At 44.7% G+C, this 14,548-nt stretch overlaps 1 protein-coding gene across 2 annotated transcripts in view; it reads left to right on the forward strand.

Moving 5' to 3' along the window:
- RIN2 (Ras and Rab interactor 2) overlaps nt 1-14,548 on the forward strand; it is a 252,426-nt gene that overhangs the window by 91,358 nt on the left and 146,520 nt on the right. For both annotated transcript variants that reach the window (XM_074864108.1, XM_074864109.1), the window contains exons 4-5: nt 832-916; nt 2,830-2,933. In XM_074864108.1, the coding sequence (XP_074720209.1) occupies nt 832-916; nt 2,830-2,933 (189 nt within the window). The remainder of the gene's footprint in view (nt 1-831; nt 917-2,829; nt 2,934-14,548) is intronic.

Below are 14,548 nucleotides of genomic sequence, written 5' to 3' on the forward strand. Positions count from 1 at the left end.
ACCACCCTCAGCTGTCTTCCCCTTGCGTGTACAATGGCAGCCACTGACTCGCACGTGTGCAAGCAAGCCAGCTTTGTGTAGTAACAGCTCAGCAGTTTATGGCTGTATGGTAGGGGGTGGCTTTTTTTAGCTACTCATTAAACCGTGGAAGGTGCCAGCAAGGCATGTGGTCTTTAACAGCCTTGTCGCGTTTCTGAACAGTGACTTGTGCAGATGGAGCAGTGGGAATGCAGAAAACATAAAGGAAGTAATTAACCAAGTAAATCTTCGGAAACAGCATATGCCAGTGAAGTTTTCATGGAGTAGTGGGTCCTTTCCCTTCCAGAAACCCCTATTTTAGATAGTCCCTGAGCGCTGCTAGGGGAAGGCTGTAGTAGGTAAGTATCTTCGATGGTGATCCAAGTGAAAGGGGGTAAGGTTAAATGTCCAAGGCTGAAGTGGTACCAAGGAAGGCAAGTGAGGGTGAACCAAGCCGGAGCTCCAGCCCTACCCTTTACAGGCCAAAGTAGACAAAGTAAGGTGTGTATTGTTGGGGTCGTGGAGGAGACAAAGAGCCGTGACTGGTGAAACTGCCTTGCTGTTGTCCAGAGTACTGTTCTTTCTCTCCTCTGTAAAGGGTATCACAGCCACAACCTGCCTTCTCTACAAGGGGATGCTAACTTAAGTAGCCAATGCCCGTGATGACTTTTCCCCCTATACTTAAATTTTATTAACATAAAACTTTATACATATCAGTAGTTCCCCACTCTCGGCAGACAGTTTAACGTTTCTAGTTTAATTCCTTCAGCCTCTCAGTGTTGTAATCAATGACTCTGATGTGTTTTTCTGCAGCGCTTGCATCTTAGCGAAGATGTGGCTGGGGCAACTTTCATGGCAGCGGGAAGCTCTGCTCCTGAGTTGTTTACATCTGTCATAGGTAACTAACCTGCTGCTGCTTCTTGAAACCTCTGCATTTCCCTGGCTATTTTTCAGAGTTGAAATGGGATTGCTAAGTGCCTGTAACATTAATTATAATACCTGGCCCTTCCCTCGTGGGCATACATAGGACTAATTGTGGGGAATCCTCACTAGATGAAGTGGCTCTGAAAGTGCCATTATCCCACAGCAGGTCTGCCTTGGAAGTAGTTTGATCTGACCCTGTCATATCAGGGCTGGTAGGCAGTTCACCTTAACTGTCCCTTAATCTACCTTGCTGTAGCACAGCCAAACTGCACAGCGCTGAGCTCTGCATGTGCAGCCTTCTCCCCTCCTATCCGCCTCCTGCGCTACCTGCTGCACCTTCTCCAGGACACAGCGTGAAAGGATGCACCTCCAGCCTCCTGCATTGGTACCCAGGTGAACTCTATGTGTCCCCAGCTGCAGGTTCTCTGCCATCACCTCCACTCTGGTTAGTCTTCTAACACCACTTCCCTCTGGGAAAGCCAGAGTGAGGAGGAGAAGAGGATTTGGAATGCTTTCTCACAGCAACCAGTTGGTCAGAGCATCACACTACCAAAGCAACTCTCTGCTTATGGGAAGTGTGATCAAGGGATTCAGCAGTCCTTAAGTGTGTGAAACCCGGGAAACTCGTGTGGTCCTTCAACAGCCTTGAGTCAGATGTTATAAAATGATACTGTATGTATGCTATCTGGCTCAAGGGGAAAGTTTTCTTGCAGTTTTACACATCCACATCTCTATTGGTAGATGATCACCAGAGCAGCGGTTGGGAGGTTAAGGAGGGATTTCCATCACTGAGGAGAATTATTGTCAGCTTAAATAGTTTCTGTAGAAGATATTTCCATTTCAGTCACAGCTATCAGATGCAGAGCACAAATTAATTCACACAAAGCTACATACTCTGCAGAGAGGTCTGATTACACAAGCAAAGCCTTGAAATGTAGGAACTTAAATTGGACCAAGTTAGGGTTGTATTCCAGTTCAGGATAGTGCAGTAGCAGGGTGAAAATAAAAACAGATTCCTTCAAGCAGCTTAGAGAAGCCCTAACAGTCAGGTCATTATCTTGCTGTGGTGTAATCCACCAAGTATGGAGTGTCACTTGATGGGTGACTGCTTCTGTATAACATGTTTTGGAGAAAAGGATAAAGTGCAGAAAAATATCTAAACTACGCTGGCCGGATAAACACTGTTTGAACCTTGAAAGCAAGTGGTGAATTTAAACAGACTGACAGCTAGCAGGAGATGGAGTGTTATTTTTAGACTGACTTCCTAAGGAAAGAATTCTGTGTGGTACCATAATGCATGTGTCAGTTCATCTCCCTCACCATTAACCTCATTGGCCAATTTTAACCAAATTTGACAGAAGAGCTCTGAAAGGAGCTTGTAACGTAGCTCCATAACTCATCCTGAGAGGCATCATTCAGCTTGCAAGTAGCTACTGGCCAGGCAGCCCCGAACCAGCTCCAGCTCAAGCTTCTTCTTGTCTGTTGAAGCCGGTAGGGATGGGGATATGGGGAAGAGCAAAGTACCTGTGAGGGGATGTCTTACGGGAGATAGTTTCCTGCAGATTTGTGTTCGACCAGCTGCTCCCATGGAGCTTACTGTTTTTTATGGTGTGTATTGCCATAATGCTGTATCACAAGACCAAGAGATTGGTGACTTAGACATGTCTAAGGTATTTGGTTTTCATTAGACAATCTGTCAAGGTCCCCTCAGAAAGCAAGTTCTGCCACCTTTATTCACCCTAGTTCCTTTCTCTGCAGTTCCCCCGTTAAATAGGAGAAAAAGTGGCAGAAAAGGTACATGCCTTTAGATTCATTAAAGGGGTGTAAGGTCTGCAATTTTTTGTGTTCTTTCCAATTTACACAGCTTGCCTTGAACTTGTTTTTCAGGTGTTTTTATCACAAAAGGAGACGTAGGCGTTGGAACCATCGTAGGCTCGGCTGTATTTAACATTCTCTGTATTATTGGCGTGTGTGGGCTTTTTGCAGGACAGGTAAGAGCATTTAATGATTCCTAACAGTTCTTGCTTCATCCTGTGCCTTGGCTGTGCTGTGAAATCAGCTGCCAGGTTCACAACCTTGCCACAAATTTCTCTGGCTTTGTTATTTTTAATAGGGCCCTACACTATTCCTCTTGCATTTTTGAAATGAAAAGCAGAACAGCAAATGCCAATTCAGGCGTTTTAAGCTGCCCAAGATATGTGGGTGGTCAAAGGAATAAAAGTTGGTTATTTAACACCTCCTCTTGATAGCTATTGAAAAATGCATTGTGGCGTTTGTATCTGGTTCTTTTAGACCAAAGGAGCCAGGAAATGTCTGTGCCCGTCTGGTAAAAAAGAACTTCAGTGAGCCATGCAAGATGCCTCTGATAGAATGATGACACTTCTGGAGCATCACAAAAGATGCTGCCTTTGTGCAAGATAGTTTGAGATACGTGTGTTGAGCCAGCACAATGTTGTTGGTGACTGGGATGACTTATGAAGTTGTATGAGAAAGATACAGTCTTTGCTTGTAGTTTATCTCATTATTTATATCCGGAATCACAGAATGGTTTATGAGGAAAGGACCTCTGGAGGTCTCTGATCCAAAGCCGTCACCGCCCCAATACCCTCAACTCAAAGCAGGGCTGATTTCAAAGTTGGATCAGGTTGCTCAGAGCCTTGTCCAGTCAGGTTTTGAATACTTCCAAGGATGCTCCAACTTTTTTCCTCACTAGCAGTAAGGCTATCCATTCCTAGTATAATTTCTGACTGTTTTCCAGTGTGTCAAACTGCTTATGACAACACAAGCTATTCATCTGAAATTAAAGTAATTAAGTTGTGAGATCTGAGCTGCTGTCTGAATTGCAGATATGATTGACTGTATAATTAAATATCTGAACCTGCATTCATCTTAGCACTTGCTAACATGCCCCATATTTTTACAATCTCATAAAATGTTCTTTGAAATGTTACTGTGCAGACTTATTTGTAAAGAGGAGAAGCAGGATAACATTTTCAATACAGGGCAATAGGATAACTAGCTTAGGAAGAAGAACTTAAGAGAAGGGGCCGGTATAACGTCATCAGTATGAGAAAGCATGCAGAGATATTGGGCTTTCCTGGGCAAGTTTGTAATCCAGCTTTATTTACATTAGCAATGAACTTTTTTGGGATGAAGGTGAACATTTTCACTGTGAAGAGGCTTCAAGAAGAGCCCACGGTGGTACTTTTTAGCCACCTAAGCTCCCTTGATTTGCATGGGAACATGCAGCTGGAAGGTACACATGCTCAGTATGTTTGTGGTTCTGCTCTTTACTATAGAAGTCCAATTGATTCAGGCCAATTTTTAATGACCAAAGCTTTCCCAGGGCATGGATCTGTGTTCCCCAGAGGTGTTCTCCTGTAATCAGTAGGACTTTTTACTCAGATTGCTTTTTTCAAGCAAATGAAGATGATTAACTGTTTAGCACAACGGCAGAGGAACTAATTCTTCTGATTTTTACTCTCCACAGTATTGATTGCATGCTAAAAAACTAACTACAAATCACAGCTTTCAGTGGAAAAGGCTTGCTAGAGATTGGGAGTTGAGGGAGAATGTCAGTCATCCTGAGAGACCATTTACAGGTCAGACAAAAAAAGATGTTTGTTTCTGAAGGATGTAACACAGCTGAAATGCTCTTGTAAGTGCCTTCAGCTCGAAGGGGGAATTGGCTGCTGTAAGTCATCCTAAGCATGGTCTATGAGTCTCTCTCAAGCCAAGAATTGAGATTTCAACTGGTTTTTCCCCAACTTTGTTTTCCCTGACTCTGCTAGTGATTTGGATGTGGTTTCATCAAGTCACTTAACATCTATTTGCTGCAGTTTAATCCACAGAGGGTGGGTGAGAACTGGAATGATTGATGTCACTTCATGGAATCATGAGCAAATAAGAAACCTCAATTTAAATAATTACAATATTCTAGATGAAGCTCTGTTTTGGTTTGTGCTTTTCATTTTTTCCCTCTCCCAACCCTTCACCAAAAAGTCATTCACTTTCACTGGTGTGATTCATCTTTTTGTTTTGTGTTAGTATTACTAGGAATTTGGGTTTATTAGCAGTAATGTCGCTACAGGTGCACTAACATAGGTGCTAAATTTGGTTAGTAGTTGGATTTGAATTCTGCTGGGGACCTGGATCTCAGTTTTGAGTTGCCTTGTAATAGGCCAGGTGAGCCAGGAGGCAGGCCATCAGTCTAAGCTGCTTGCTGTGCTCCAGCTCAGTTAGAGCAGGGTTTTCTCTTTTGAGTTCAGACCTGTGGAGTCAGCAGGTGGAGTCCTCTGATTTTCAGATGAGACCAGTGAGTCAATGGACTGGGATTTACCAGCCAACCTTTGCTGTCTTGTGAGCCTTCCCCAAGGCTGCTCAGGACACAGACCTGTTTTCTGGGACTCCTGCCCTGGAAAGTGACATTCAGGCATCTCAGTTTGAGGCTGGAAGGCTCTCAGGTTGGTCAGGTGGGAGGAGAGAAGCAGAGAATTAAGCCTGTGACTGATGTGATGCTCATGTGGCCTTCATGATCATCAAAACCTGTCATTAAATGCTCTGCTGTCAGGAGGTGGCTGCTGCAGATTGCCAGGGTGGACAAGGGAGGGTTGATACTCTGTTCCCTCTCTGTTTTACACATGGGATGGCTCTGACAGGGAGGAGACAATTTCAAGATTATTTCACTGCTGATTTCTGCAAGGGACAGCATGGGGGTGATCTCCCCCTTGCTTTCCTGTAACACCTGCCAGCAGTAGCAGCAGTGTTCCAGCCAGAGCTTTTAGGTGTTGATGAGGGCAATTTGCAGCTGCAGTTGTGGTAGCATGTTGGGGTCCTGCTAGCTGCTGTTCGGAAGCTGAGTTGCTTGCAGATAGCAGCAGTCCAGGAGAGGGACGGAGAGAGTGTGAGCAGCAGCATTCAGTAAGCTGTAACTCTGTGGCTGGGCTGCTTCATCCCCTTCTGGGCTGCTCAGCTCGGAGCTGGGGAGGAAATGTCTCTGTGCTGGCAATGTTGGGGCAGCTTCTTGGAGGCAAAGGGCTTGCGAGTGCTGCATTGCCTGTGGGTTGACAAATCCAGAACTAAAACCTTCAGGGACTTCTGCAGCATTTCCATAAGCACTCTATTTTTGCAGAACTGTTCAGTATCTTGAGAAAGTCTTTTTTTTTGGTTGTTTTTTTTTCTGACTGGTTAAAGATTTAGTTAAAGAATACTGACCAGCTCTCTACAAGATATGTTTTATTTTTAAATTAGGTTGTAGTACGTATGTGCTATGCTGGATGTATTATTCTTTGGCTTAGGAAAATGCTGGGTTTGGCTACATGCACCTTGTTTAAAAAAAGAAACAAACTCACAACCCTGAAAAGCTGGTATGCATTTACTTGAACACCAACTCTGATTATTTTTCTAGTGGCTGGTGAGTGCACACTTCTCAGAATAAATCAGAATAGACATCCCACTGCTGGAACTGGAGAAGGAAAGTGTGGTGCTGACACCTCTATATGACACTACACACCTAAAAACTGCATTAAAAGACCATTGTTAAGGTTGAAAGTCAAACACTGAAAAGTTAGAAAATAGCAGCATTAAGGTTCCTTGTGCAACCTTAATTTGCCCCCCTGGGGTGTATGCATTATTGTACAGTCTTTAATTACAGGATCCCATGCTGGTTTCTCCACAGGATCCCTACCTCCCTCAGTACACAGAATGGACTTTGCTCACTTAATGAGCAGCTATTCATTATTTTGTTTTCTCTTCATTGTTCAGTGTGTGCCCTTCTGCCTTATTTACCAGGCTCTATTCAAGCCCTGTTCCAGAGGCAGAATTATTAATTTCCTCTTGAACTTCTGCCGATCTCATTGCTATTGTGTCTGAGCAGTTGATGAACAATTAATTAATTTTCCCCAAACGTCTGTGAGATGAAGGGATGTTTTAAAGATGAGGAAACAAAGCACAGAAAGATTAAATACAAAAGAATAACTTGTCATTTTAGGGGCCAATTAGAGCTGGCACGGGCCTATTTTTTCCCCTGAATGTATAGCATCCTGTGGCATGTTCTTTGTTCAGAGGACAGCTCCCTCTGGCTCCACATGCTGCTCATGCTGCTCCACCTCAGCATTGTACAAGCGTTTCCTTGCTGAGCTGACCTTGGTTTAAGTGGCTATACAGCCCAACTCTCCTTGGGAGCATTCAGCTGCTTTAGCCACATGAGCCCCTTTTCTTCTCCTAGGTCCCACCTCATGTTCCACCTTCTGCAAGGGAACACACAAAACACCTCTGTTGTCATGAGCCCTGGCTTCATCCCTGAGACCGTTCTTGTCCCGAATTAAGCAAGTGACTTAACTGCTTCATCTCCTAATAAATGTGCTTTTAAATGTGCTATTATTTTAAATAAATGTGCTTGCTTTTGCTAGTGTGATGATGTTCCTTCTAAGTACCCAAGTGCTGCAGGTTTCTTTCCATGTGATCTGTGTCCAGTCCCACCCCTCCCCATTTCTTGAGGCTTGAGAGAAGAGCTTTCTCCAGACAGACCTTTTTCCCCCAATCATGGATCCACCCCATAGCTCACTCTGAAGGATCCAGTTTCCCCCAGTCCCACAGTGGTCTAGACCCTTCTCTCCCCACTCCTCTGCTCTGTGGCTCCTTGACCTGACTCCTCCTGGCTAACTTTATCCATGCCTTTGGAGGTACAGGAGCCTGCTGTAGAGCCAGGGCAATCACATTTTCTGCTGTTTTCATCTCCTCTGCCAGCTGCAGACTTGGTGTACCCCACGGGCAGTTCATACTGGAGCACTTGCGACACATCCTGCCCTTTCTCTACCCGCAGCTGGAGGACCCCACCAGCCCTGCTTGAGGCAGCCACTGCGAAAGGCTTCCTTCTGAGCACATCTCTGAAGTCATTAACAGGCCTATAACATGGTTTCCCTTACCCTGCACGGCAAGTCTAAAATGGGAAGCCCCTCTGTGCCCACGTGTTCTTCTTGTTCCAGACGCCCAGCAGGTCACAGGCTACACTGCATCGTGATTTGACACACTTCCACCGCGCTTGTCACCTCTGCCTTCAGAGTAGGAGGCTTCCCCATCCACACTCAGAGCATGTGGAAATCGGTGTTAAAGAGCCACGAAGATCTCGGCCACCCTCCCACTCAGGTTTTGCTGGTCCACAGCTGAGCCCTGCCTGTCTCTTGCCCTGGCTCATGTAGGAAGATGCTGCTGGGAGCTGGTGCTGTGTGAAGGGGAAAAGTGCTTAATGCTTAGCAGTCAGTCTGAAGTAGCTTGGGAGCAGCCTGCCAGAAGCCCTCAAGCAAGGCAGTAATTAGAAAAGCTTCCACTTCATTTCTTTATTTATGTATTTAATTTTGAAATTTTAAGGAATTTATCACCTTGGTAGCTAGAGCCCCAGTCCTGCAAGCAATTACAGGCAAACTCATTTCTGCAGACTGAGCTGCTTGCAGGATGCATATCTAAAAGCCACACAACTTGTTTATACCATTTGCTGTTATGCCTCACTTTAGGGTTTCCAAGTAACTGTGGTAGTGTTGTAATGCTCCTGAAGAGCTGCTCTCATACTAAAAACCAACTGATGTACATGAAAATTAGCTTTAATGTATTGTGCTCCTTTTTCCTTTGTGGCCAGCCAGAAAGGACAAAGTTGGGCTGGGAAATGGATTGGTTTGAATAATGTCAGCAGATTGGGGAGATTAACCATGTGGCTGATGTGCGCCAGCCCAGAGCTGAAGTTGTGTGTGTTACAAACTCTAAGGAAGGATTAACAAAGGCAAGCAAGCAAAATTGCTTTAAACAACCATAAAGACATTTCTGTTAGTGTTAAGTATTATAAACAGCTTGTCTCCCTTGTTTGTTTTTAAACAGTACTGAAAATTTGAAAAAGTTTCAAATCCAGTATAAGTCAGAGACACCTTTACCCATTGGACCTGTTAGAGTTGGTGGGCTTCTTACTAATTTCAAAACCAAGGTAGTCCTAGATTATTTTTAAAATATTCCTGCCATGGTTTGTTACTGAAAAGTAAACTGTGTGTTTCAATAGCCTGGAAGTGACTTGGTTGATGACACTTGGTGGATCACCAGTGAGGATTCTGGACTAGAGGGATTTTTTTTGTTTGTTTGTTTCTGACTTTTTTTCACCGATGTGAGCAATGAAATCTCCTGAAGTCTTTATCCTTGGCACAGGAGGACTGGTTTTCAAAAAGTGACAATCGATGCAGGCTGCCTGCGTTTTTTATGGCCAAACCAAAATTGCCTGTGAAGACGGGATTTTCTAAACTAGCATCCACACTCTGAAAATCAGATATTTTAAAAATATCTTAAACTGGGCCTCTGGAAGCTAAAGAACTCAACCTCTGATGCATTTTGAAATCTCTAACCAAGGCATATTTAGAGAGATAGATAAAGTTTACACTTGTGGGTGGCTGAATGCAGCCCACTTGGCTGTGGCAGTGAGCCTTAGAAACTTTTCCTTCTTTCTTCTTCCATCCTGTTGCAGTATTGCAGCATGCAATATCTCTTACATGCACACACACACCAAGGAAGATTTGCCTTATTTCATCTAGGCAGTAGGTGCAATTTTTAAGCCATAGATGGTTTTAGTATATGGGAATATATTAAGAACTGTCCTCATTCCCCAAATGCTGCTGTAGTGCAGGGTGGATGTGCCTGTAGCTGTTTCCTCAGTTTTCTCTATGCCTGTGACACTCATGCATATTCTTTCAGTTGTACAGTGAAGTCACATAATCCACATAATAAACACATTGTTTATTTAGCTGCTGTGTCTGCTTTGCTTTCTACTGGCAAAGAGAGGGTACAAAAAAGTAAGAGAATGCTGCAAGAGATGAAATGGTAGCAGATGCAGCCCTTCAAACATAAGTTCAGCAACATTTCATGGGGATGTGTGCTAGATAGCAGGGAAGAGATACAGGCATAGAGCCTGCCGCCTGCATTGTGATGGATTGTATTAGGCTTTTTCCATGATTGCAAACCAACTGCCTATGGGGAGATTGACCTTAGCCCAGGGTCCCCTTCAAGGCTCAGTCGCTCTGTCCTGTCTTCTTTCACCTCGTGTTTGTGCTTCACAAATTCTGCCCTCCTTCCACTGCCCTCTCGTCATCCTTGGCAGCAAGGATGTGGGATTCTCGGAAGCAGTCGATGCTTGCTTAATTCAGCTCTCGTTCAAGCCAGCACAAGTAGAGTTTGTTCAGTTTTGAAAATTCCCCCATGCAGATTCTTCTCTTTTTTGAAGCTCTGCTGTTCTCTCCTGCATGTCATCCAGTCCTCCTCTGTTCTCCCCCAGCACTGACCCGCAGCCTTTTTCAGTGTTGCGGGAGAGGATGAAGGATGAGAAGAGGTTAGTGAAAAGTGCTTAAGTGAGAGCAGTATAACCCTGAGCTGCAAGCCACTCCAGCATTAAACTAATTTTTATTCTGCATAGCTTGGTTTGTTAATTACCATTTAACTGCTGTGTTTTTCAGTTGAGTTCTAGTTTCTCTATTTCACCTTTCACCGGAACAAGACAGGCTGCTATGGGTGGAGCAGGGGACCGTGAATACTGGGTTGTGCCAGAGGCATTCTTGTATTTTTAGAGGCTCTTCCAGTTATTTCTTCTGTACAGGGGTGTATTGGTGGCCAGGTGTCATTCCTCAGTATACTGAAGTAAAAAAGGACTACCTTGACTGTCTGACCTGCCTCCTTCTGTTCCAGTGGTATTCTTTGACCTGAGGAAATAAATTAAATTCAGAAGTCTCTCCTCTGTCCAAGTCACGGCAAACCCTTGTGTAAGCTGAGGATGCCTCTCAGAATTATCAGCTGACGTGCGCTCAGTTTTATTTCAGTCTGAAAATACACCTAAGAAATAGGTGTTAGAAATGGTGAAGAGCTGAGACAAGAAAACTGAACAGAGATTTAATAACCAGGTAGAACATTGTTCATTGAAGAGATTGGGACTTTTGTAATCTATTTTTAACCTAGTTCTGTCATACAGTTAGCTTGCATGCATCTTAATCTTTTAAGCTTTAATTTCACTGACAACAAGTAATTCAGACTGGAGTCATTACTGACTTTGGGCTTTATGATTGCATTCATGAGCTTTTTTCTCTTCCTTCTCCTGGATTGTGAAGGAGATTTGGGAGGGAAGAGTTGGAATGGTTTTTTTCTTAGTTGGTCTGTGACCATCAGTGGAAAACATGTAAAACTGTGGAGAAGTAGTTTAAGGAGAACTTAATGCCAAGTGTTGGGCCTGTTCACTGCTCTTGTAGTCCGGAGCACAATGGTTTTCTGTGCTGACAGTGTCTTATAGTGACCGTGGGCCTGCTCTTTCACTGATAGAAGCATGTTACAGACTTGAAAGCAAGAAAGGGACAGAGTAATAAGCCAGACAAGGATCCAGCACTGAGACTTCCACTGAAGACAGAATTTGTCCCAGAAGTCAAGACTGTGGTCCTGATGAGAACGTAGAGCTGCTGGCATGGCTGTGTGCATGTGAAACCCCAAGTATTGGAAGAGCAGAGGGGGAATGCTGGCAGTGTCGTTCCTGCTGTCCTACGCAAAGTCAGGCAATCGGTAAGCAGCTTGGACTGCAGAGAGGGCAGAAAGATGTCAGTGGAGTTTGAGGACAGAGAGGCATCAGTTTATATAGAGATGCTGCCCAAGTGTCCTCAAAGTTCAGAGCCTGCAGCCTGTCTGTATGCCCTAGTAAAGTCCTTGCACACCCCCAGAATAGAGGACGCTCCCAGCTGCCGGGCCAGCAGCAGAAGTTACCTGCTGCCTTGGCTCCCTTCCATGCTGCTGTCTGGGCAGGCAGCTGAATAGGATCCTCTGCCTCTTGCATCCTTCTTTGTGTTTTATCAGAGCAATCGAGGAGGACGTTCGCCCACTCTAAAAGCAGCAGAGTGCTTCTTTTCCCTGGGATTTTCCTGCTGGGATGTTTGGCACTGGCAGACAACAGACTCTTGAGTGATAAAGCAAATTAGATTCCTTTCCAGGTCCCCCTTTAACACAAGTGTTGTTATCTTGGAAATCAGAGACTTGTGGATTTATAGCAAGTTTGTAGCCATTGTGCAAGAAAACATGGTTTGTGTTAACCATGCAGTCTGTTAACCAGAAAACACTGAAGGTGACTTAGTCCTGTTCTCTGTGAGTGTCATGCCTTGTCTCCATGATGCTGCTACATAGCATCAACTAGTATGTGATGAATAAGCTCTGTCAGAACTACCTATTACACCATAACCCTTTTGGTCTTCTTTTGGAGTGGTCTGACAAGCATTCTGTGATTCCCAAAGTAACTTTATTTCCCAGAACTAGGCCAGCAGCATACATGAAATCAGTATTCTTGCACTAGGCATCAGTTCAGCAAAGTGTCTAATAAATGCTTAGCTTGAAGCAGGGCTGCTTGCATCATTTCTGTCCAGTGAGGCATGCAAGCCTAGACTTCATGGTGTCAGGGCCCTGGCATCTACATCTAAGTCAAACCAGTAACCACACAGTGAGGTCAGTGAGATTGGACCTACTGATGATTTTTTTTTTCCTCACATGGTTGTTGTTGCTGTCGTGATAGCACCTAGCAGTCTCAGTCATGGATTAAAACTCCACAGGACTGTGCTTTATGCAAATACAGAGCCAGAACATAGCTCTTGATCCTGAAAGCTGGTGATCAGTGTATGATTGGAGACAACAGGAGAGACCAAGCGGCAGATGGGAAAGCACAAGGAAACCACAACAGAGCAGCAGTGTGGACACAGCAAGCCAGCTGCTTAACACATAATGAGTGATTTGTGGGCTGTGTGGGCACAGGAAGGGTTTGGCATTGGTGAGGTCTTTATAGCAAACTCCTCTCAGGCCCAGGGACAACATGACGGTACTCATAGAAGACTCTCTTTTGCTTCAGGGATATGTAATGGGGACTGGTATAATGGGAAGATCAGGTGCTGAGATTGCTGTCTAGATGGTGAATGATCCAGGATTGGTCTGGCCATCATAGAAGTTGCTGTGATTTTTTAATATTAGCATTTCAAAACCTTCTTCGCAGCTACAGTCAATAGTAGGATACAGATAGGGGAGGCAATCTGAAGAGTTGAAAATGGATTCCTATCATCATCAAAACAAGTCTAGTTCCTAATTGCCACTAAACACCATCACCGTTTGAGGTCAAGTTTTCTCTGTCAAAATTCACACACAAATCAATACTGTGGATCTACCATTGGTAGGATTTTTTTCTTAAATCATTTGTAGTGTAAAAGCAAGAGAAATCACAAAATCTGGTTTTATGTCTGACAAGGGCTGGGCAGTCTGAGCAGACTGGGAAACGTTTATCCTGAGAAACGTTTAACCCTGTGCACACCTTCCTGTACCATTTCTACAGCTGTCCTTGAATTCTGCTGCAAATCCTACAATCGCCTGTGGTCCAGGAGACGTCTGCACATGCAGGTCTTCAGGGTCCTGCTGTCTTGGCTCTGTGGGAATCTGAGCTAAAAAGACACGCTGATCTGAATAACTCATGGATGATTATGAGTACCAATTGAGTGGGGAAATATTTTTGGCTTTGTCCTGAGGTTTGGAGACAGTCCACTGTTTCCATTCTGAGAATGTCACAGAGACGGATTGCTGCTGCAGTAATGAAAATATCAAGAGCTGTTTAAAAAAGCAAATATTCTTGGGGAAATAATGAGAATAAATTAAGTTGGTCTGCAGTGTATGAACTGGGAGCCGGAGTGACAGTTGAACTCTGCAGAGAATGGCTAACCAGTGGTAAAATTAGGGGGCTGGTAATTGGAAGGAAGCTTTCCTCCCAGTGAGTCCATTAGATCAGAGCTGCTCGGCAATTACTGGCTTAGAGAGACATGTATTTTAAGGCCTGGAATTTTTTTGGCCTGACCTGTGCTCATATTTTATGTTTCACTTAAGTTCAGTTGGGAGGGGTGTTTAGTATCGGTCAAAGCCCCAAGCAAGCCCAAATGCTACACTGTGGGACTCTGGTGTCTTTGCCAGGAGGTACTCTGTAAAGATTACAGTCAAGGGACTGAGATGGATACTCGTAGTGTCTTGGGATGTTGGGACATCCGTGACCCCAGCATGTCAACAGCAGGGAGACATCACTGTGGAGTATGGAAGAGAGTATCTCTGTCTGCTCCCTAGCATTCAGTCTAGGACATCCTACTGTGCTGATGTCCCAGCACAGGAACCTTCGGCTGATGTCGACTGCCTGCCGGCTTTCCCAGAAGGCTGCACAGGCGACAGTGGCTTTCCATGCAGAAATCTGTCTAAAATGTCAGCTGTTGCAGAGTGGTTCAGCATGCTAGGAGGGGACATGGGATCAGGGATTCCTGCTGTGGTGTCATGAGATGATCCCTCATGCGTTTGCCTGGCGGTTTGGCAGCCAGCATCACCTATCCTTCACCTACGCGATGGGGCTGTCCCAGCTGGAGCGGGACGCTGCTCCAACCAGCATGGAAAGCTTCCCCTTTGCTGTGGTTTCTCATGTCTCTGCAGCTCCCTGACCCCAGCTCCTCGTGAAACATCCAGAGGTGTTTGGATCTTGCTCTCACTGATGTTTCTGTTCTCTCCAGGGACCATAAAGTGGGAATAAGCACGACTGACTTAG

This window comes from Strix uralensis, chromosome 3 (genome assembly GCF_047716275.1).
Source record: "Strix uralensis isolate ZFMK-TIS-50842 chromosome 3, bStrUra1, whole genome shotgun sequence".
Lineage (NCBI taxonomy): Eukaryota > Metazoa > Chordata > Aves > Strigiformes > Strigidae > Strix > Strix uralensis.